The sequence below is a fragment of the Dendrobium catenatum genome, unplaced genomic scaffold, assembly GCF_001605985.2.
Source record: "Dendrobium catenatum unplaced genomic scaffold, ASM160598v2 fragScaff_scaffold_1220, whole genome shotgun sequence".
In the NCBI taxonomy this organism is placed as follows: Eukaryota; Viridiplantae; Streptophyta; class Magnoliopsida; order Asparagales; family Orchidaceae; genus Dendrobium; species Dendrobium catenatum.
Genome location: NW_021319682.1, coordinates 8997676 through 9023760, shown reverse-complemented (window position 1 = coordinate 9023760; position 26085 = coordinate 8997676). Strand labels below are relative to the sequence as shown.

Here is a 26085-nt window from a genome sequence, read left to right as displayed (position 1 = left end):
GCACACCTACAAAATTATCAAATGTTAGATTTAGAAATCCAAACAAGTTTGGGTCCCTTCTTATGAAAAGAAGAATGCAATGCATGTGTGTTATGTTGTGAACCATGCAATTTGGGTCTCCACGCCCAATGTGTAGTACAGTGAATAGTACAAGTGTGTGAAATGTGTCCTAACATGCCACATGAAAAACATCTAACACTAGGAAAAGGGTTTACTAGTCTACTCAGGTGGTGATGCTTCTTCTTAAAGTTGTGTGATGCATGCAATAATGATTTATCATTTTTAAATGCTTTGAGTTTTTTCTAATTTCTTAAACTCTTTTTCTAAATCAATATGAGATGACTTCAAGAAATCATGTGCATCAGATAATTTAATGATAGTTTAATATGTTTTATGTTTAATGCATCAAACTCATCAAGTAATGATATGTAATTGCTATTAATTATAGAGTGATCTTTAAGTAAAATTTCATACTCTTTTTACAAATTTAAAATTCAATTTTAATGATAGTATGCAATTTCTTAAGTTTCTATATGATACATGAATTTGTTCAGGAACTTTAAGTAATTGATTATAGGTTAGTTCATATACTTCTTGGTCAGACTAACCAAGATGATCGTCCGTCATCAAGCATAAGTTTATAGTCTCTTCTTCAGTTTCAGTCTCATAGGAGTCAAATGTAGAATCCGCCCGAAAAGCCTTTTGGAACCGCTTCTTATCCTTTTTGAAATTGGGTTTTTCCTCACCCTTCTCCTTGTTTGGGTGAGTCTTAAGAGTAAGACAATCAGCTTTAACATGTTCCGGCTTCCTGCATTCAAAATAAATTATATCATTAAAACTTTTAAATTTTTTGCTAGCCTTACCATTATTCCACTTCTGATGGTGCTTTTACTTATTCCTAAGAATGCTTTTGAATTTCCTCATAATTAAGGCAACATCATCGCTTTCAAACCCGAAAGAATCAGTGTTCGTATCGTTGGCCTTCAGCGCCACAGTTTTCTCCTTTTTTTTCTCACATGCATCAAGTTGTCTTGGTTCACTCCTTGCTTGTAAGCAATGAGTGATCCAAGTAAGTCATTAATAGAATAAGTATTCAAATTCTTAGATTCAGTTATTGTAGTAATCTTAGCATCAAAGGAAGAAGGCAAGCATCTCAAAATTGTATTAACTTTTTCATAGTTAGTTAGCTCTCTTCCTAAAGCATATAGTGAGGTGACAATTTGAGTAAACCTAATATACATGTCAGATATCAATTTAGTAGATTTTATATAAAAAGTTCATAATTATGTAGTAAGATATTTAATCTAGATTGCTTAATCTCATTTGTCCTTTCATAAGTAATACACAATTTATCCCATATTTCTTTACCAGTAGCACAAGTTGAAATGCGCATGTAATCTTCTGATTTAAAAGCACACAAAAAATAGTTTAAACATTTTGCATTAAGTTGTGCTAAATCCCTATCATCAAAAGTCCATTCAATAAAAGGATGTTCAGTTTTTTATCATTGATTTCATGAGTTGGTGGTGAATATCCATCCTTAACAAGCATCCACATGCAATAGTCAATTGATTGTAAAAACATAGACATGTGAGTTTTCCAAAAATCAAAATGTATGTTATCAAACAAAGGTGGTCGGATAATATGATACCCTTCCATAGTATTATGATTACCGAAGTTAGCCATTGATTGAAATTCAAAAAATTTCAAAAACTATATTTTATGAATCTCACTCTAATACCACTTGAAATTTCATCAAGAATATTAAGCCCTTGTGAACTAGCCTGAGGCTAACCAAGAGGGGGGGGGGTGAATTGGTGTTTTAAAAATTTCTCAAACAAAATCACAATCACAACCAAATATCACCACAAAAATAAAGTGCAAAAATTAAATATAAAAAATGCAATAAGAAAGAACACACTAAATTTTATAGTGGTTTGGTCAACTTGACCTACATCCACTCCCTGGAGCTTCTCCTCTAGGCATTGCACTAAACTCAATGTCTCTCCTTTTGCTCCTACAGCAAGGTAGAGAAGCCAGTACAAAAAACTCCTTTCCACCGATCCTGGTGAGGCAGAGAACCCAACTCCTTTTGCTTCCTTCTGAAGCAGGTAGAGAACCCAACCTTTAGCTTCCTCCTGAAGTAGGTAGAGAACCTCGATCAATTGCTAAAATAGACCTCTCTCAAACCTCTAAGAAACTAGGGACAATGACCAAAGAAGATGACTCAGATCCTTGCTTAGATCAACCTTTGTGAAACCCCTCACAAACTCTCCCTCATATGATCCTCTCTCTCTCTTTCTCTCTCTCTCTCTCCCTTGCTCTCCCTCTCCTCTTGGCTCTCTTAAGTCAGGACATCAGCAAAAGATCACCTTTTGAGTAAATAAGAGATCTTAAATAGAAGGACTTCAAATTTTCCCTAATTTGTAATCAATCGTCAAAGATAGTCCAAGATGATCTACCGTACGATCAGTTCAAATTCGACTCAATCAGCCAGGACGATCTGGAAGAATCTATATGATTAGAATTTTTATTTGTTCTGATCATACAAGACGATTGGACATCGTTCTGTACGATTAGTTTAAGCCGCCAAATATTGTCCAGAACATTGCCCTGGATACATGTCTGGACGATGAAAAAAATAACTGATTGTCCCTGATGATTTCATGATCATCTTGGACGATTATTCAAAATGTCAAATATCGTCCAAAACATCGTCTTGATTACATCTCTGGATGATGGAAAAATAACAGATCATCTAGGACGATTTGGTATCGTCCAAGACGATTTGGTATCATCCAGGACGATTAGTACAAAACCATACACATCGTCCAGAACATCATTCTGGTCGTCCAGGGAGAAACTAAGGTTTGTTTAACTGATCATCCCAAACGATCCTACAATCGTCCCGGAAGATCCTGCAATCGTCCAGGACGATATGATCGAGCAATCAAACATTAATTACTTTCCTTAATTACCAAACTAAGTTAAGCATAATTATAATGCATCGTCCAGGACGATGTCCAAAAAAACACATGCCTAAAAGGATTTGGCAGCTGATTCTTTCTGATTTGAACCTATCGTCCAAGATGATGCTAATAACATCTAGAATAATTTGCTTAATTGCGGCTGCCTTAACCAGGCTGCCCTAATTAGGGTTTTTATTTTTAACTGATTGTCCATGATGATTTTGGATCGTCCCAAATAATATGATTAAAAATAGATAACTCTAAAAACATATAGAATTTTTTCCTGAGTGTTTGTGTGCAAGGTTACTTAGCATCAGAATCCACTTTGTTATAATTGACTCAAGAAAAGGTAAAAACTCTTGACTTGCACTTACAAACTAACTCAGTCCTAATCTATCTAATCTTGAGATTGCTTAATTTGCAATTTGATCTTGTAGACCTGAAACATTAGTAGGCAAGGCAGTAGTAGAAAAACATAAGTATCATAAATGTTTGTTATCATCAAAATTATAATTTATGAATCCAGATTCGTGACATTGGAACCCTTAGAGCTATAAGGGGTATACTTAGGAGAGGGAGGGGTCAAAGAAGAGTTGATCAAGAGGAAGGATCTTCCTGATTATGATGCTACATAGAAGCTCTACGAAAGGGTGAAAAATCAATTCCCATTTTTCCACCTTGAGGACAAGATGATACTTTGGGAGGGGGTATTGTACAATTGGATTGGTCCCTTCGATCAAGGAGGGACCGGTCCAGGCAGTCTAACCTGTGGCCCGGCAGTTGCATTTCAGTAGCGCCAGCCTGCTAGTTCGCAGGCTATTAAGCTGCCCCTCTTAGGGGCGGAGTCCACCATCTAAAGCTATTTGCTTGATGTTTATTTAGTCCTTTGGGGTTAATTTTGTATTTGCTTTAAGTAGGAGTTGTATTAGGGCTATGACATTTTTTTTTTTTTGTTGGCTAATGTTCTGAGTGCTCTTTGGTGTCTTGGGCTCTAGCGACGTCTAGAAAATTTTGGAGAGATTGATCCTCCTCTTGAATATAAGATCGTTTGTATCTCGATATTTCTTTTCAATTCCTAGCAATCTAGAATATTTTTCTTGTGTTTCATCCATTAAAACCTAAAAATCTGCTTTATTAATCCACTGAAATGATGATTTCAACAGCTAGTTCCTGTTCTTTCCTAGTGTTTCCTATCAGTAAGCTGAGAATGCTCTTATCATTCAAGATATAAGGGAGCCTAAACTCCAAAAAAAATTGAGGCGATCTTTACGAAGAAACTAATTTCTCCATTGTACGCTCTCCTTGCTTCTACTCACCAATCTATACTTATCAAGCCAAGTTTGTGAAGTTTTAAAAATGAAAATTTAATTCAACAAAGACTTTAATTTAGCCTTTAAGGGGATTATTAAATCTTTTGACAGTTTATTCAAATAGGGATTACAAAATATTTTGAAGGCTGCACGCTCCCACAATTAAACTCAATGGCGAGTCTTTTTCCTTCAAACTATATAAAGAGTATTACGTTCCTCTCCCAAATGATTTTGACTAAATAAGCTGAGGCTGAGTGGAATTTCGTTTGGAACGGTTTTTTTTGTGCTTCTTAAAACAACTTTTTATTGCAATAAGTTAAAATTTTTGTACTCAAAAGTTACGTTAAGAAGCAATGAAAAAACCGTCTCAAACAAAGCTTGAATCGAAAGCAATGGAAATAATTTAAGCTGATATAAATAGTATTTAAATAATATATAAACAATATCATTTAAATAAATAATTAAAAAACGATATGAATAGTAGTTAAGCAATATATAAACCATATGAATTCAATATATATATTAATTATATAAATAAAAAAATAGTTAAATAATGTGTAAACAATATATAAGCTTAAAAATCAAAAGCATAAATATTTTTAAACTTTTTTTATTTTATTTAACTATGAATAAAAATTCAAGAGCAAAAGATTGTTTTGAAAGAAGGGAGAAAAAGATTGTTTTGAACATATTTAAAACATCACAAAATCATTTTTATCATTTTATTTATTTAAAAGACAAATTCCCCTTAAGCAGAACCTTAGTTCATAGTCCTTACAAAGCATATGAAAATATATTCTATCAAAGGTGAACATTTTCATAATTTGTGATCCTGAACATCTCATTAATAAAGCAATTGATCCATCACTATGAACTTAATGATGACTTTATTTTAATATATTTTTCATGGTAAATTCTTTTTTGACAGCATCTAATATCCATTCAACGCCAGAGGTATCACTGCACCAGTTTGCTCTCTACTGAAGGAGAAATGATTTGGTGCAGAATCCGGACGTTGCTCTGCGTTCTGACGCCAATAAAATTGTGACCCATGGACATCCTATGTGGCAATTGTAATTGCCGACATAGATTGCCCTCGTGGAATGCTGATGTGGTTTCAACACTTACACTCCGATAAAGGTAAAAAGTGAAAATGGTGGGAAAATTCCACATTTCAAGTGGCTTTTCGATTTTCAACATCTGACATTCGTTCTCTAAAGCAAAACTCTTCTGAAACTCCTGCATTCTCTTCTTGCAATTTCTGGCATTCACTCAGTTCCTTCTCAGATGGCATCACCTGCAAAAAGAAAGGTAAGTTGCTTGCATGTTTTCTGCTCAAGTTCTGCGTGTTTTATGCTCGTGTTATGCCTATTTTATGCTCATGCTATGCATTCCTAATAGAATATTCGAGAAGAAAACACGCAATCAACTTACCTTTATTTTTGCAGGTGAAGCCATCTGAGAAGGAACTGAGTGAATGCCGGAAATTGCAAGAAGAGAATGCAGGAGCTTCAGAGGAGCTTCGCATTGGAGAACAAATGTCGAATGTTGAAAACCAAAAAGCCACTTGAAATGTGGAATTTTTCTGCCATTTTCACTTTTTACCTTTATCGGGGTTTAAGTGTTGAAGCCATGTCGGCATCCCACGAGAGAAATCCATGTCGACAATTGCCAAATAGTCTATCCACATATCACAATTTTATTGACGTTCGAATGCCCCACACCAAATAATTTATCCTTCAGTAGGTGGTTTACTTTCTCTTTGTAGCATCCAAATATTAAGTTCCTTAAGGTTCTCCAACAATGTCTCAGGTAAACAAAAACAAGTATGCCACTCCAAATCTTGCCTTCTCATGGTTTGGGAAGATGTAATATACCTGTTTACTACAAAGAAGAATACAGCAAGATCCTATAGTAACGAGCCTCTTTCCAACAGCCCTAATTACATCAGCAAAAATTTTAACTCACAGGTCAGACCATAACAATATACCTACCTTTCCTGTGGGCTAAGACAGTATTGCTGTGCATGCTGAAACTATGTGGGACAATTGAATCTTTAATCGAAGCAACACAACAATTGCCTCTACGCAGGCGTAGGGGCCTTGTAGTCGAGCATCTCTCTAATGTTCAGTTTAATAGAAGGTCCCATGGACGAACAAATGTGTGCACTTTTCCAGTAGACTCCCTTTGCACCAGGAGGCTTGTTTACTTCTACAGATCTCTACAGATGAAAGCAGCAGCGTAAATTAGCTTAGGAAAGTGTAAGGACTCCACCGACCCAATAGAGAAGCAATGCCAATGATCGTGGAAGGACGATACATAAAAGAAAGGCCTGCCCATGGTGCGGGGGAAACATCCCCAGCCACATAGAGTTTGGTAATGATAGAGAAATATAATTATGAGAGAATGAGTGGGTGAGAATTACATTTTAATATTATATTTTATGGTTAGTCAAAAATAACATGTATTTTAATGTTACAACTCATTTTCTCATAATTACATTTCTCTGTCTAACCGGACTTCATGTGGAAATCCTTATGCAATGCTAGGGGTAGTTTCTAGGAATTTTTATTCTGTGCGGAGTGCGAAGCATCCGAAGACCAATAAAAAAACGCAACGTCACTCCATATATGTACCGCGCTCGGTACCAAGCGCATAACTAGACGGGAGAACCGTCTGGTGCCCGCACAGAATAATAGCTCCATTTCTAGGGCACCCTTGTGTTTGTTATCTACAATCTTCTGACATGATCGAAAGCACCGGTTCTCTTCCAAGTTCCATGGTGGAGTATTAACACAAAGCGATGAATATAAGGTTCTTCATAATTGAAATTACAGAAATGATAGAAGGAAACATACAACTGCAGCCATAAAGTTAACAATAAGGTCCTCTTCTGGAAAGTTTGCCTTTCCAAAAGGCAAGTGAACAATTCCAGTTTTATCTACACGGTATTCAACTTTTCCTTTCTTGAACTCTTGGATAGCCTGGAAAGGATGAGAACCATATCAGAGGTTGTATACAGAGAATCCTAAATAATAGTTGTAATTTATTGCATAATTAGAAGAAAGCCCCATGCCCGGTAAAGTTACAACAACAACTTCAAGCCTTTGTCCCATTACGTGGGGTCGGCTACATGAATCTTTTTTTGCCATTGTGCCCTGTTAAAAGTCAAACTCTCATTTAAATCTAATAAAGAAAGATCATTTCTAATATTTTTTAATCAAGTCTTTTTAGTTCTACCTCTACCTTTCTTAACATAAATCAAATCTAATACCTCAAGCCCGATAAAGTTAATTGAAGCAAAAGTTTAAGTTTCCAGAGAGGGCATTAATTAGACATTGAACAGCTTTTTGCCATATGTAGCATACTAAAGAGAGCAAAATGTCGTCTGAGACATCTGAACACAGTCGTTCTTAAGGTTGGCTCTATTTTACCAACAAGACTTGCAGAAATTAAGATATTCTACAATTAGGAAGATAATACAGAGACTTCCTTTTTTTTTTTTTGAGGGGGTGGGCAAGGAGGTGTGGAGATGAGGAGAAAGGTAGGGGGTGGGCGGATGGACATGGTTGGTTCTAATTGTGAACCCCAGGGTTAACTAAGAAAGCTCTTACAATTTTATCTTAGACTTTGGCAGATATGAGGCAGGCAGGGAGTTCATTCATGCTGCTTCGGAACATTCCATGTCATGATAGCTTCTCCTTGCATAGATTACTTGCAGAGATTATGCACAATTTTTGGTCGGGTAATATCCTCTGTTTAAAATTGCGCAACAAGAGGCGCGCCTCTACGCAATTGCCCCAAATACGCCTCGAGGCTTACGCAATTTTCCTCTTGGCAGAGGCGTAAGCCTCACCGGATCTGAGGCGCGCCTCTAAGGCGCAATTGCGCAACTATAGGTTAGGCGTACGCCTCATCAACCTGGTCCCACGGTGGTTTAAAATTCACCGCACCAATCAGTATAAGCTATTTGACACTGTTTAAACTTCCAGTACTCGGTACATGCTCGATACCGAGCCAGTACCGCTCAGTACCGTACATGCTTGGTATTTTTTAAACGAGTTGAGCTCGAGCTTATTAATCGAGCTCGAGCTCGAGTTCGAGCTCATTGAGGGTTAAACGAGCCAAGTTTGATAAGCCAGATACTCGATACTGATTTATATGTTCCTTCTTAATTGTATTTTGGGAGTTCTGATATACTATAATTTTATGGTTTTGTGCTTTAGAACATGCTTTTATTGCATCTTTTTTCTTAATTTCCACTAAATCCACTTATCATTTAGATGTTTTTATTGTATGATTGAATCTTGCTATTATTTACCTGTTAAAACCCTTAAATTCTCATTTATGCAATTCTGCTTCTGTGAGGCTTACGCCTCAGACCGCCTGGAGGCTTATGCCTCGCCTCACGGACGAAAACCGCCTCGAGGCTTATTTACGCAATTTTAAACCTTGGTAATATCTATGGCTTACTATGGTTTCTGCATAAAAGAAACTGTATCTAATAGATTGGTGGGTCAGTTTGGGTCCTTCGGGACATAGTCACAAAAATTCAGAACGAGATTTGCGCAAAAAACTTAACCAGTCACTGGTATTGAATTTTAAAATGAGTAAGAAAACTTTTCAAGCTGAAAAATAAAATATTACAAAGCTGATTTATATAGAGCATCAGCATTTAAAATTTAACCTGAAATAGTATACATTAGAGAGCAGACCTTTCATCCCCTTGTTAAATATAATGGAAGAGAATATTCGGAATATATTTGAATTCGACAAGCAAAGTAACAATAATAATAAACACGTTACTAACAAAGGTAGATGCACAAGTAGCAATAAGTCCGCCGAAAAAAATAAAATACAATAAAATTATGAGATGAAATAAAAATAAACAAAGACAGCAGTTTCAAACCATACCAGAGGTATATCTGCAGTAACCGTACCAGCTTTCGGATTTGGCATCAACCCTCGAGGTCCTAAAAGCTTTCCCAAACTGGCTACCTAAGAAAATTTAAGCCACATCCCATTATGAACAAAAAAGGAATCTAGCATCCTCAATTGCAAAAGGAAAAGAGGAAAATCAGGAAAGAATGATACTTCAGTTGACAATTTCTGCTAGCATGCTGCAGGGTGTTATTAAGATCATTAAAAATCCAACTAATGACTATAAAAATGAGCAATGAGCGCGAAGATGAAAGACCAATGATGTTAATCCTCTGCGCGAAAAAACAAGGGGAACAAACTTGATCACTTTTTTATGAAAATATGACCACTGATCAAAAACATGAGAAAAACTAGATAGCATGTACTTCCCTTATCCAAAAAGAATAACTTCATCCTTCTTTCTAAAATTAAAAATATATATATGGATATTCAAAACAATATAAGACGCATACTAAATAAATTCCATTTCATTTTAATGCTGGTACATGATAAAATCATTAATCATTTATCTCTTTATTTGTATCATCCCTGATGGCACCAACTTTGTGTTTGATGCATAACTAAAACAATGATAAATGCTATGAAGTTTCATAGCTTCCTAAATTTTAGGGTGGATCAAGTTGAATAGGGGTGTCAAAACTTGACCTGATCCGAAACCCGACCCAAAAAATTCAGGGTTCGGGTCAAATTATTCCGCACCAATCCTGCATCCAGTGTCTCACGTCGCATTTGGTGCCTCACATTCGGTGTCTCGCACCCAAGTCCGGACCGCCCAGTTCTGATTCTGCTTCCCGCAGGAACCCTGCAAGGGCCGCAAGGTAGCCGTCAAGAACGCCACCTGCAAGGCCAATGCGGCGGCCCTCTCTTTGCCTGAGGTGCCGACATCCACTCCGCAAATCCCCTTGCAAGCTGCCACCACCGCATAAACTTCCCCCGAGCCTAGAGAATCTGGACCGTTCGAGGAAGAGGAAGAAGCCTGCATGGTACAAGTCGGGTCAACCCGGTAACCCACTCGGGTCAAATTTAGGTTAGAATTCTGGACCCATTTGCAAAAATGGGTCAAATTAGGGTCAGCTCGTTTAGATTCGGGTCAATTCGGGTTGGACCCAAACCCGACCCATTGACCAGTTTTGACACCTCTAAAGTTGAATGACATTGATATACAATTGTGTGATGTCCTATTGCAAATTTAGCATAAACAAAGAATAAGATCAAACAATAGAAAGAAAGTTTGTTCGAATTATTTTATGCAATGTAAAATAAGAGAAAATGCTTTCTATATAGGAGAATATTATCTTATTGCATGGTACTATTTATATATTTTTCTATTTTAACTATCCAATATTAATTATATACGTCATGTGAAATAAGAAAAGATATTTTTCATATAGAAGAATATTCTCTTATTGCATAGTATCATTTATGCATATATTTTTTATTTTAACCATCCAATATTAATTCTAAACAGCATGTCATCATCTACATATATGTTCGTTTGCATAATAGAAATAAATCCAAGATACTTATAACGCATGGACTTCAATGATATTCCATAAATATTGATTTATAATTATCAATTGTCAATCAACTAAAATTGCATATCACATAAAAAGATTTTTGATCAACTATATAAAGATATTATCTTGAGAAAACTATCTATCTTGTTCAACTTTTATGCATTTCATGAGAGGTATCACTTCCAAAAACCAAAATATTTTCAAATGAGTAAAAGCCCCAAAGTCCCCCAACAATTAGTAAATGACCAATTTAATCCCAAACTTTCATAATGCCCCAATTTAGTCCCCTGACTATTAGAACATGTCTCAATTTGATTCAAGGTCAAAAGTAACAATTAAATTTAACCATGTTTATTAATTATTTACTCTTGTTATTTAGTTGATTAACTTTCATTATAATTTTGTATTTAGTTTAATATGATAAATAACAAAAAAATATAAAAAATAATATAATCTCACACATACCATACCAAAAAACCCTCATATTTAATTGTTGGGGTAAATTTTAATTGTTATTTTTAGTCTTGGGACTAAAGTAAGACATTTTCTAATACTCCGAGGACTAAATTGGGTTATCATAAAAGTCTGTAACTAAATTAGACATTTACTAATAATCAGAGGTTTATTTTGAGCTTTTACTTAATTTCAAATAGCATACACCAAGTTGCATCACTTAAAATATATTTTTTAAACATCTCTATAATCAATATAAAGAGATATCATCTTAAAATAAATTATTGAAATAATCTTACTATGATTGATTTTTTTAATTTATGACTAATTATAATGCTACCAACTGCTACATCACACATGCATATCATAAATTCAATCTACCCTAACAAAATGTTCTCCTTGTTGACAGCAAAATTCCTCAGCAACCTTGATCATATACCTTTTTAGCATCAATAAACATTGTATGAAAATCATTTCATTACTCTCCAAAGTATCTTAGTACAAAAATTTTGTTTGTATCCTATCTTCTTAGCATAAAATCAAATTGATTTGCACATACTGATGTAATTTAATCAAACCTATCTACCCATGCCTCACTTCCTATCACAAAAACTTCGTTAAATGATTCATAAGCTTAATCTTCCTATAGTTAACTTATTATTGAAGACTACCAAAATGATTCTTTTATAATCATTTTACTAATTTGTATTCAATTAGCATTCTGTATTTAAATAAATTTTCTAATATCTTCAATAACTTGTCAAATCTCAATAGCTAAATTCAATGTCAATTCAATTTTATTTCATACAATATGATTTTTTTACTCAAAATAGATAAAATGTGAAACGAGTATATACGTGAAAATGTTGGAGTACCTCCAGTGGCAAATAAGATTAGAGAGAGTCGCCTTAGATGATTTGGTCACATAAAACGTCGGCCTACTAAATACCCGCTTGGGAGAGTAGATGTATTAGATTTCTCCTATGTTACGAAAGGTAAAGTAAACCTAAAAAAACTTGATTAAAAAATATTAGAAATGATCTTTTTTTTATTAGATTTAAATAGGAATTTGATTATTAACAGAACACAATGAAAAAAAATGATTCATGTATGATGTAGCCGACCTCATGTCATAGGATAAAGGCTTGCTGTTGTTGTAATAGAAACATTATGCAAGCTATATGATTTTCTTAATTTTTCTCTTCTAAAATGTTTCTCATTTAATAATTTCTTAAAAAAAATTTCGTTTTTCCTTTGATATTTTCATGTTTTCCTAAGATTAACCGCTCCAATTATCAATTAAGTTATCAATAAGTTTATGCAGTAGATTCAAATTTCACTCATTTAGATGATGAAAATGACAACCATCATGTTGGATTAAATGTCCAATAGATTTACATGTATATAATGACATTTTTATAGCTAAGAATGTGATAGAAATCCTAATAAAAATTTTCAAAATATCTGCCTATTTTGCTCGATCAACCCATGAAACCGAGAGGTTAATTACAAGTCATTGGAAGTAAAACCTAATAAAAACCTGAACATAATATTGTTGTTCAACAAAATCTCCACAAAAACAGCAAGTATTATGAGTAAATCATAAACATAACCGCCCATACATACAACCTATGGTCTGTTTGGGACAACTACAGTATTTTGTAAAGTTGGTTGTGAAGCTGTTATGAGGAAATTAACTTTTTTGAAACCTACTATGGATATATAAGTCCTTTTTAAAAAAATTGAATAATTGATTTCTTAAAGTTAGCAATTCTTGTTGTAAAAAGTAGGTTCTTACCACCCAAATTTTTGAAAAAAAAAAGAGAAAACAACAACGACTAGGCAAATAGAATTGTAGTTGCAATCTGAAAAATAAAGTAATGAAAAAGCTATTCCAAATAGACCTCTAGTCTATCTAAGAACTACTTTTTTCTAAGAAGATATATGGTTAGAACTATAAATATTACAAAAATAATATTTTCAACATAATGGAAGCAATCAGGTCATAATTACTAGTTCAAAGAACCAAGCTGACAATTTTGACCCCAATTGGTTTTCAAAATGCATGAACGTAAGACAATTAATTGTTAAGTTTGCAAATTTGACAAAATGTTCATGTTACCTAGTAAGATTGCTTATTATAAGAAATACAAAGAAAAGCGTTCCTCAGGAAACACAGAAACATGCATGCCAAATAATGTAATGTGGAGTCGTCAAATGCTAAGCCACAGAAGCATGCAATGTAATACTCTAATGTGATCGCGTCTTGCAATCCATGGAGTTGATCATTTGCTAGCTGAAGTTATCATACAGCAGAGGCAGAAAGAACATTATAATAGTAAATGCTAGTCATAAGAAAAGACTGGCATTTGAAATTCATAATTCTTATGACAAAATTGACCTTGAATGTCAGCATACATTTCAATGACCGCACAAAACAGGGCATAAAATCATATGCCAAAACAGGCAAGAAACAAATAATTAATCGCTGCAGTATTAATCAAGTCTATCATAACAAGCATAGGAACACATCATGAATGATTGATAAATAAAGCTCATCATTTTATACAAAAATATTCCATGGTACTCTGCTAAGCCTATCATCATCATCAACCTTATCCCAAATATTTGAGGTAGGTTTTATAAATCCTTATTTTTCAATCATTTATGTTGTGTATAACTAGATGTGTTAAACTTATATTTTGCAAATCATTTAAAATAAGTTTTATCCATATTAACTTAAGTTTGCCCCCTTCATTTATAATCAATCAACACCAATCTAATGGGTGCATTTTTTCCCTTTATTACACATGTCTATTTTCAATAATCTTATCTTCAGTAAATACGACTTCAAACATCTCTACAACATGATAGCTCTTTACTTATCCTTCTTAGTTTTGTCATATAATCTTAAAGATTTCCCAACACAACTTAGCTATCAATAACTTTTATATTGTCCAATATTATGATCCAAACAATATAATTGGCCTAATTATAATTTATAAAAATTAACTTTAAATCTACCCTCTTATCACATGATACTGAGAAATTCTTATTTTAAACACCCAATCTCAACTTGAGTAATTAATATCCTTATTATTGCTTGAACTCAAATAGTTTGCGATGCACTCATATAGCTTAATGTTGACATCAGACATTCCTTGTCAATAACCTCAATACTTGATTCTTGAATCTCTATCACTTTAGTAACCACAAGAAATTCATTATTGTGGGGCCCAATTTTCTCTCAAGGTCATCATTCTACATGGGAATCATATTTGGGGAAGGCGGTTGGGAAGAAAAGGAAGAAACAGAGTCCTTTATTCTGCTAATGATTAGTGGCTCAACAAACTTGTTAAATTCTAAAAGACTTTACAAGTTTAATGTATGTCTCACTACAACACCCTCAACTCTTTTCACCATTAAAGCAAGGGCTTGGACATCTACCTGCGCTATGTAATGTCTAAGACATAGATGGAAGTGGAAGTACAATGGGAGCACTCTACTAGCCATTTAACTCATCAACTTCAATTTCATCATTATCATCACCACCCACTATTATGGTAGTATTAAAAGTTTGAAATATAGGATCTGAACACATGAAGAAGTATTCTTTTAAGAAGAAATCTTCAAGAGAGTCATTCATGATCTTAACTCCATAAGTCGATAACCAAAATTCCATTTCAAAAGATTCACCTCATATTAATTCCATGTCAATTAATTTTAATTCATCACCATTTGAGCACATCGTAAGTCGTGTACCTAGAAGAATCCAGCATACATAAGGTTTACTCAATGAAGACAAAAAGATAATGGGTTATTCAATGATAAGACAACAATGAGTGAACATTTCAAATCCCTAAAAGTTATTTATAGAATTTCAAAATTATGTGTGGGTGGGGATGCAATCCTTGAAATTTAACCATAAATCAGAAATCATCTCCACCACACAAGTTGACATTAACACTCTAAAATCATTAATGTTGAGACATTTCAACGTTAATGGTAAAACTTTTGAGAACATTCTCGAGAACTCATCCTCAGGTTACTCTCGAGTAACACCTGATTATTTCTTATGAATCCTCTAAGGTGAATCATAAATGTTAGCATTCATCACATTGAAGATGCTAAAAAGTTATGATACTTTGAAGCATGACATTACACACCAGTAAATGAACCAAGCGAGCATTACAGTCACCATATAAACTCTACATAACAACGAATGATAGTTCTTGATGTTATATCTACTTTATTCAATGGAACTTCAGTTCATCTACCGAGGACAAGCATTAATATAAATATAGTAGTTAGGGCTTTTATAAAGAGATGATAATCTACGGAGCATTTAGAAATCACTAGCACATAGATGCTTTACTAATCTCCTATCTCAAGCCTATTAAATTACATTCTGTAGATAAAATAGATAAACCAATTACATTCTGTTCTTCTTAGATAATAAACATGTTACTTTGACTCGCCTCACAATGAACATGAATCACCAGACTAAACCACTAAAATCATTGTCTACTATCTTTACTGTTATTATAATTTCTAAGCCTTTTTGTAGAGAACCACAAGTATAGTTCTTTCTCAATTCTCCCCTTCAAACTTGAAGCCATTGAGACCTTGTTTCTAGAGATAACAAGATTATACCATTCAAAATCAATTTGAGCTATCCAGACAGAGTTTAGAAATCTTTTATTTTATGTTTTATTTCCAACCCTATCTATAAGGCTTAGTACAACCTCATTGTAATGATTGTTTTAGTTATTTAAATAGAAGCGTCTTATATATTTTTCCTGTTATAATTTTAATTCCTTTTGAATTTCTTTAGATTCGATAGGAGACCTGGTGGGTTCAATTGGGCTTCAACTCTAGGACATTAGGTCCAAGTGCCAAATCAAGGCAATGGGTTCTGACGCCACTACCATTGGCAACCAAGCTCGATCCAACCAAATTCTTTAAGCCATGCATTCACGTTGCTCAAATCCTTAGAGTAAAATACAAATGTTGTTTGGGCATCATATCTGGAGAGGCAATTAGTTTATCAAAATCCATGAATCCACCTTTAATTTGTTCAATTAAGTCTTCTCCCCCAATTATATCAGCTCCAGCGTTTTTTGCTTCATCAACCTTTTCCCCTATAGAAATCAAAGCAATAAAAACACTATCTCAGCACAACCAAAAACAAAAATTAAGTTAAAATATAATGCAAGTAGAGCTAGAACATAAGGCGACAATGTAGTCAAACAATCTTTTTTTTTAAATTTGAACAATGCTATGTCAACAAAAAATCTATCTAGCAAGCATGAATTTCATGAAATTTCATATCTCAAAGCATTCGAATATTGGTAATAAACTTCAACAATTGATTATGAAATCATTTAAACTCCCATTTTTATAAATTATATTCAAGACAATATGGTTCAACAAGACAAATCTAATTGTACAAAGAACAACTTAATCCAAGTTCAAATGAGTTCAATCAAGCACTATAAGCAAAACTAAAACCTTCTTGAGACAATTTGAGGTGTCAAATGTCCATCAAATTTCTTATTTTTACAATTGAACAAGTGTCTTGACAAGACAAATCCTAAAAATCCAAGCCCCTCAATGATGGCATTAATATTGTAAGAACCAGCCCTAATTAAAGAGCACGCGACCAAGATCGAGCAGGCAAGCTGGAACGCGAGCGAACGGTCGAGCAAGCACGCAAGCGAGCTGGCAAGCCGTCGAATGAGCAAACGAGTTAACTAATATGATCGTGAACAAACATAGGTGACTACTCACAAAGGATAACTCCATCTACTCTGTCCAATATCGGTAAATGAGAGAAAATCGAGAGAGGAGACAGTGACCGAGAGAAAGAAGAAAGATTTGTTCGTCGATTTTTTTTTCCATAAAATTATTCCGAATTTAACCTAAGAAGATATTAGAGGCAAAGGAGGCAAATTGGTTCAATAAAGGATTCCAAATCAATTGAGAGGGGAAAGAATTTTACCAAATTCTTCTGATATTAAGGAGGAAGTGGAAGTATGTTGCTTTAATCTTCATTTTTGTCTTATTTATATTTAGAAAAGAAATACATGTGTAAATTTCAATTCCGATTGAAAGGATAGTATATGATTGTTCAGTAGAAATAAAGTTTGTTTCTGAAAATCTCGATTTGGCAAAGAAAAAAAAGAAACTTTCATGTAAACTACGATAACTATTTAAATATAATGTTTGATCATCTTTAAGAAGTAGAAATTTAAATTTATAAAGTGGAGTGTTCAATATTATATTTAGTGATATTTAATATTATTTTGGACAGGGGAAGTCTGCAAAAGTCCTTCAAGGAAGTTAAGTGTTGCATTAATGAAGGTTATTGAAAAGCTCAATTGGAAAAAGCTCAAGCAGTTGGAAAAAATTTAGAAGTACAAAAGTAACCAAAATGAGTAATTACAATTATTTTATAGCAACTACAATTTTCTTTCATTTTATTGTAATTATTATATGTCATGGCATTTATTTTGACTGAATATTTAATGTATAAAATGAATCAAAATGAAAAAAATAGCAAATTCATCTTCTTTATTCTATTGTTATTATTAAACATTATATCATGCTCAAGTACTTGTGAAATTTAAATGTTTGATAGAAATGACCAAAATATCCCCTTCAAAGATATATAATAGCTCATATAGCTAAATATTCAAGGGGTAACTTTTCTCAGAGAGAATTTCTAGACTTTAAAAAATTACATAGCTATGCTTACCACAACCCGATGTTTCTTGCCAACAAGCACCTATGCTTGTTGTCACCACCGCTGAATGCAGAGCTTTGAAGAACACCAACAGTCGCTAACTACATCACCTGGCGCCTATCAAAGACTGACATCCAAAGTTCTCCAATTAGTGACAGCTGCACCCATTACATTAGTTGTATGACCTCCCCTCTTATAAAGAGAATGTTTGAGTTGATCACCAGACATACTTGACCTTCAATGTTCCTTTTTTATGGTTGTTAGGAACCCACAAACATTTGATATTTGCCAATCACCACCCTGTCTTCTCAATCACTTAATTTCCCCTCTTAATAAGAAAGGCAACCTATCTGACTATTGACCGTCACCTGCCAGCATCAAATGCCTAACAATAGTTAGCGTCTGATATATGTCAGCTATTGATGTTTAACGCCTATCATTTGGTGGCCAATCTCCCCTTCGATGATGAGACTAACCAAACCTTTTGCCTAATATCCTCAACCACCGTCATGCCTCATTGACCATCGTCTGACGCCTATTAAAGATTCATGTTTGATAAATCGGTCATTGACATTCATTGCCCATCTACTGATTGCTAAAATCTCATCTCCTATAAGAAAAATGATCGAGTTAATCGCCTGACCCATGAAATTCTATGTCAATCATCGCCCAAATCCCAATGACATCTAGCATTTGTTAACCTCCGACCTCCAACACCCATCTTCTTGGTTTCTCAATCTCCCCTCCTATAAGAAGAGTGATTAAGCTAACCACCCAACACCTGCCACCCAATGCCATACATCTATCAAACATCGACGTCTAATACCCATTCTCCTGGTTGTTTAGTTTCCCTTCCCACAACGAGAATGACTAAGGTGAATGCTCAACCTCGTCTGGCCTCTAATGTTCCTCATTGACCATCACTCAACGCCCACAAAAAACTAGCATCCACCTTCCCAATTTCCCACTTTCATCTATTATAAATGTAAGAATTGTCTTCTGGTTTGCCCAATCTCCCCTCTTATGAGGAGAATGATCAAAATGATCACCCGAACTACAATACTCATTTACAATGGTTCAATGCCTATAAATGACTAACATCTAACTTCCAATGGCCATGAAGCATGACACACATCTTCCTGGTTATTCGATCTGCTCTCCTATAAGAAGAACAACCAAACTGTCTAGCATAGCCTAACCTCTAGCATTCCTCAATGATTGTTTCCAAATGCACATCAACATTCAAAGTCCACTATCCACCAAAGTCTGATGCTCAATCTCTCCTCCTACAAGGAGAACAATTGAACTAATTTCTCTACCTCAACATTCCACATACACAATCATTTGACGGCCACTAATTTTTTATATTTAACCCCCGTGTTTTCGATATTCCCTTGTTATAAAGAAGATGACTAATATGATTGCCAATCATCCATCGACTTCTAACGTTCACGATCAACCATACCCCAACATCTACAAAGACTAACACCAGATATCTACCAATCATAGACATCCAATGCCCATTTTCTTGACTGCCAAATCTCATATCCTATAAGGAGAACAATCAAGTTGATCGCTCGATGTCATTTGACCTTCTACGCTCCTTGTTGACTTTTGCTAGATAACCACAAACATTTGATGTTGCCAGTCATTGACATTCAATGTAAATCTTCTGAGTTGCCTAGTCACCCCTATTGTAAGGAGAATAATCAAATTAACAGCCCAACCCCCGACATATCTTATAGGTCGTTGCCCAACTCATCCCGACATCCTAAAGTTAATAACACCTAATGACTATCATCTTAATTGCTAGTTCTCACTCTTATAAAGAGAACAACCAAGTTAACCATCCAGCATCGCTCGACCTCCAATATTTCTCATCGATAGTAATCTGCCTCCTATCAATGACTAACGTTTGACTTCTAGCAACCACTTATGTCTGGTATCACCTCCTATAAGGAGAATCATCAAGTTGGCCGCTAGAGGACACCTAAACTATGATGCTCCTTGTTGGTTGTCGGTAGGCACCTACCAACAATTGACAATCAAGAGTCATTAATCATCTTACTAGCCGCTCGACCTCTTTTGCTATCATAAAAATGATTAAATTAGCTACCTACTATTACCCATTAATAACATAGACATCTCACGACTCCTCTTTCTACCGTCATAGGAAAAATCTTCTACAATTATTTTATACTACATTGCATTAATGCCTTCTTCATTTACATGAAATGATGCTCTTGTAATCATGTTGTTACACTAGTGGAACAACTTCCAACAAGGTTAGACTCGTAAATTTTGCTTTTCTTGAGTTTCCCATATAGAAAATATTGTGTCTCTTAAGAGTTGCATTAAATAATCTGTGTGCACGAGACTTTCATTCAACATAAACAAAATAAACAATTCCTCTATTGTCGCAATTATTTCAGCACGCAATAAACAAGGATAACTAGCATTCACAACCACGGCATTTAGTTACCCGCCTTGAGTAAGAACAGCAACTCTAACAGTTTGCCCGGTCCCCTTCGGCAAATTAACCTGCAAACCCAGGACACAATCGAAAATGATGAATCACTCAAACTGTTACTAAAATCATACCAAGCGTTTGCTCATAGAAAAAATAATAACAACAAGAAGCTTAAAATGCCCACCGTAGCCCTGAGCTGCTGATCATTATACTTGGGGTCAATATTGAGCCGGAAGTGCGCCTCCACGGACTCCACAAACCTAGTGTTTGACATCTGCTTCAGCAGCGACACAGCAGTCGACACATCATACTCCTTCTTGCTCTCCCTCAGCTTCTGAATCTCCAAGAACCTCTTCGAACGCCCCTACAGAAGACCTCAGCAAAAAAGAGTTAACGCTCGAACTAAGCATTGCCATAGCGATATCTTTTGTATGATCAAATTGACATCAATGCATACTCTATCCCTCTTGAGGGGCAGCGCCGCCTTGCCTGCCTTGGGCTTTGTGGAGGGCTGCGAAGCGGCAGATTCTTCCTCGGTATCGATATCAATATCTGCATCAGCAACAGCGGAGGCAGCCTCGATGCGGGTTGATTGCGACGCGGACCCTCGGGAAGTTACAGTAAGAAAGTTATTCCAGCGATTGAGAAAGAGTGAAGGGTAAGACAGGGAAGAAGAAGATGACGGAAGGATGAAAAAAGACGAGTGTTTCGGATTCGTGAGACTGCTGGGAGTGGACGAAACGTTGGGCAGAGTAGTAACGGCGGCAGCGACGACAGCGGCCATCGTTGCTGGTTCGTGTTGCGTTGCTTCCCACCTCTTGTATTGTAGATGGAGATCGATGGGGATAAGAAAGAGCAATCTGCTCTATGCACGGGTACATATTGATTCGGATGACTACTAAACACCCACTAAAATAATTGAAACTTAGTGAAAATATTATGCTTTTTTCATTTAAATCCATAAAGCTTTATTTTATGAAGGCGCATGCTAATCATTAGAATTAGCAAAAACAGCATATTTATTTAAAATTTTAAAGAGAGGCTAATTCGACAAAAAAATTTACCCATTTAGAATGGTCCAAAATATTATTTTGAATCGTTCAGCTTAAGAAACTTTTATTCTATCCAGTGAACGTACGCAGAGGAAGGTTCGGTTTTAGGCAAAAAAGCGCCTGTACTGAGAACCGAACCTTCCTCTGCGTATGTTCACTGGATAGAATAAAAGCTCCAGCTTAAGATAGAGAAATTTGATAGAGTAGAAAGATAAAGAAATAGAAAGAGAGATAAATAAGAGAGAGGCGAGGGAGAGTAAGCGAGAAAGAGGGGAAAAAGATTAAACTTTTTCATACTTATATATTATTTTTAATATTTTAAATAATAATTTAAATAATATTTTAATTATTATTTTAAATATAAAAAGTATAAAAATTTTATATTATATTTAAACAATAAATTTATGTAATATTATTAAAAAAAGTTAAAATATAAGTTAAATAATTAAAAAATAGTTAAATTAGAAGTTAAATTTTAAAATAAACTAATATTTATTCTTTTAAATATATTTTATCTAATATTTAAATCTTAAATATCATTCTTAAATATTATTTAAAATATTAAATATATTACCTAAAATTTTCTTTCTAATATTTTATTTTTATATATTTAATAATATTACATAAATTTTGTTAGTTAAATAATAATTAAACAAAAACTATTTAAATATTGTATATATTATTTTTAAAATATTTTATATGTTTCTTAGATTACATTTTTTCATACAAAAACATATAAAACTGTTTAATATTTTATATATTATTTTAATATATTAAATATCAATTTAAAAATTATTTTAATTATTATTTAAACAATAAAATTTATGTAATATTATTAAACATCTAAAAAAATTAGAAAGAAAATTTTAAGTTAAATAATAGTTAAATATTATTTTAATTATTAAAAGAATATTTAAGAATTGATGTTTAATATTTAAATATTAGTTAAAATATATTTAAAATAATAGCAAATATTAGTTTATTTTACATATTTAACTACTATTTATCTATTTTTTAATTATTTAACTTATATTTTAACTATTTTTTTAATAATATTATGTAAATCTTATTGTTTAAATATAATATAAAAAATTTATACTTTTTTATATTTAAAACAATTATTAAAATAATATTTAAATTGATATTTAAACTATTAAAAATAACATATAAAATATAAAATAATATATAAGTATGAAAAAGTTTACTCTTTTTTTTTCACCCTCTCTCTCCCCACCTCTCTCCCTCTATCTCTCGTTGTAGACTCTATCCCTCTCTCTAGATGTACCCTCCCCTATCTCTCTCTTCTTTCTCTCTATCTTTTTGCTCTCTCCAACTCTCTCTCCCTATACTCTTTACTATGTGATATTTCTCTCTCTTAAGTTGAACACATCACAATATTAGGCACATTCAGAATGTACGGAATCATTTGGCATAACCTAAATGCACCATTTTTTTTTGGAAAATTGCCTCTTCTAAAATTTTTTTAATAAATATGCAACTATTGCTAATTCTATTGATTATCACACTCCTTCATAAAATAAAGTCAATCCATAAATTAGAGCCCACGAATCCATCATAATTTTTGAATACTTTATTCAACACCTTACACCTACATTGAATAAAATCTTATAATGTCTAGTTTTTTGGACATTTATGTCAATTATGATAAACTCATGCACACATCACAATGTAAGACTCAAATTTAAGAGCTCTTGATTGGTAGCCAAAGCCCTCTTTTTATCACATGGTTCATATCCTTTCAAAATTATTTTGCTAAAGCAAAATGGATGAATTAAGAATTCATTATTTTATTCGCTCTTCACATTATTCCTTCTATTCATGTGCACAAATTTCTATTTGGTTGACATTTGAGTGATTAAAATCCTCTCAATTTATTTTTCTAGACGGGTCTTACTTATTTCACATATATCTTACGCACAATCTAAATTAAGCTCCCTTTCACTCCAACATGTCTTTTTTTTGCAATTTACTTCATTTGAGGCAATTTTCTATTAAGTTTATTTTTCTAGATAAGTCTTACTTATTTCATATTTTTCTTCTTCTCCGCATGTGTGTTTTTTATTCATCATGAATTTCCTCTTAATCAATCATAGGTTTTTCATGACCCTTACTCTTTCTTATTCATCCTTGACAATGACTCATAAGATTATATGTGTTGTTCATTTTTTATTATTTAATATGTTGTGTTTCAATATTTGATTGTAATCATTGAAGTAAAATGTGTTGATATTATATATCTCATGACCAATTTTAGATATTTTGATGATAACAAATATATGCTTGGATGTTTTAATTTGTGTGATAAATATTTTAGATGTAATGATTTTTATGGATGTGCATAGTAATTACTTATGTGATTTACATTGCACAACTCAAGTTTAAATGTTTAATCAAATTTTGAGCTTAAGATGGACCAAGATGGACAACTTGAAGGACTTTTATATTATCATATGAGTATGTTAGTGGTCTATTAATATTTACTTGCATGGTTTTATTTGCTCACAATCTAAATATCTATTAAAATAGTTTATATATTAATCTTGATATAGAAATCTAAAAGATTCCATTATAAAATAATTTTTATAAGCTTCATTGATTACATAATTATTATCAAATATGAAAATATATATATAATTAGGGAAATTAAAGAAAATAAGCTTATGTGGTAAATTTTTTATTATTTATTCATTTTAAATTGACTTGTTTCACATCAATTTATTGATGTATAATTAATTTTATCTAAACTACATATTATTGTATCAATATTCAATATATCCTTAAATACTTAAAAATGTGATAAGTTTTTATTTTGTTGAATAAGATATTATTTTGATGGAAACGTGTTATAATTTTATTTTATTAGATTTCTTAGAGTTTGTAGATAGATATTGATAGGTTATATGACTCATTTGGATCTCATTTGAATTTATAATAAATTTATAAATATTATATGATTTTAATATAATTTATTAGATAGTTATTTTTTGCCTGATTTTGGATGTATATGAAGACTTTTTGACTTTTACATGTAACTAGCCATTTTATAGTTGTTGGAAACTTATATCTATTTAATATAAATGAATTCTTGATCAAATATAATATTATTAGTTGATAAATTAATATTAGATTAGTAGTTGTATTCAAATTTGACTTTATTTATCATTTTCCTTTAAATACCTCTCTTCTTCTTCATGTGAGGGCTGCACAAAAAAAAAAAAAAAAAAAAAAAAAAAAAAAAAAACTCCAACAATTCTTCCTTCCTTCTTTTCTTCTTTATATGATAAATTTTGAGAGGAGAAACTTTGATTTTAGTTCCAAGAACTCTTTTCATTTGTAAGATCGAATTCTTGGTTATAAAGCTTCAACACACTAAATCTTGTAACATCTCTTGGAGTTTTTACGTTTGATTCACTAAATCTTTATTTTCTATTATTTTAGTTTTCACCATATATTTATTTCTTAAAAATATTTATTATTTGGTGAAATACTAGATGATAATGTTATATTAAGTTTTCTATGTTACATATTTTAAATCTATAAAGTTAGCAAAATAAGTATTTTTATTTTCTTTTACGTGGCATAGATTTATATTTAAAATCTAATTCATTTTTTGATTTGAAGAGTTAAAGTTAAAATCAACAAGAAAATATTTTTATTTAAAATATTGTTTATATTTTTATCAAAATATAATTCTATCTTAATGTGAGCAAATTTAATATTCCATTTGCAAGTAGTGAGGTGATTAAAATTAATTTGTAAGATCATCTCAAATATTTTGGACATTTTATTACAAGATAATTTGAGCTTGTGTTATTTACATCAAATTCTTTTTTCATTTTCTTGATCTAAAACATTTAGCTTGGAAGACTTATTTCACATCAAATTATTTTTTCATTTTCTTATCCTTTTAAAAATAGCTTTAAAATTATGACTGTCTTCTTTTAATAAATTTTTTTTTTAAAAAAATCCAATTCACCTCCCCCCCCCTCCGCTTGGGGTGTCATAGTCATCCAATAATTAGTATTAGAGCTTTGGCTCTTTTTATTTTGGCTTAACATCCTAGAGTAGATCCACTTATAAATTATGGCACAAGGTTTTCCTAAGGGTTCACTTCCCGAAGGACAATCCACCAATCTTCCACCATTATTAGATAATGTTCATTTTAATTATTGAAAAATAGAATTAGTACATTCTTAAGAGGACAAGACTCTCATATGTGGCACATGCTTACACACCGATATCATACACGCACTAAAGAAATTAATGGAATTAGAATTGAAAAACCATTTGATGAATGGACTACATTATAGAGGGAATTAGATGAGTTAAATGCTAGGGCATGCAATACTTTGCGTTGTGCACTTCTTCAAGATGATTATATGAAAATTTCCATGTTAAATTCAACAAAAGAAATTTGGGATAAATTAATTATAACTTTTGAAGATACTACTGAGGTTAGAGATGTTCACATAAATAGACTTTATTCATGAATATGAATTATTTCGTATGTCTCATTCTAAATTTATTTCTGATATGTATACAAGCTTTATGAAAATAATTAATATATTACATTCTCTTGGAAGAATATATAATCATCAAGACTTAGT

At 32.9% G+C, this 26085-nt stretch overlaps 1 protein-coding gene across 2 annotated transcripts; it reads right to left on the bottom strand.

Moving 5' to 3' along the window:
* Nucleotides 1-6092: 6092 nt before the first annotated feature.
* Nucleotides 6093-21280, bottom strand: LOC110103922 (50S ribosomal protein L1, chloroplastic). Of its 2 annotated transcripts, XM_020832811.2 has the most exons (7): nucleotides 20863-21276; nucleotides 20590-20769; nucleotides 20422-20476; nucleotides 16206-16331; nucleotides 9194-9279; nucleotides 7138-7263; nucleotides 6093-6500 (listed from the first exon to the last, which is right to left on the bottom strand). In XM_020832811.2, the coding sequence occupies exons 1-7, from the start codon at nucleotides 21187-21189 to the stop codon at nucleotides 6363-6365; spliced, it is 1038 nt and encodes a 345-aa protein (XP_020688470.1). In that variant the 5' UTR covers nucleotides 21190-21276; the 3' UTR covers nucleotides 6093-6362. The 2 variants fall into 2 exon arrangements, with proteins under 2 accessions (XP_020688470.1, XP_020688471.1); XM_020832812.2 differs by lacking the exon at nucleotides 7138-7263 and having other exon boundaries at nucleotides 20863-21280.
* Nucleotides 21281-26085: the final 4805 nt, after the last annotated feature.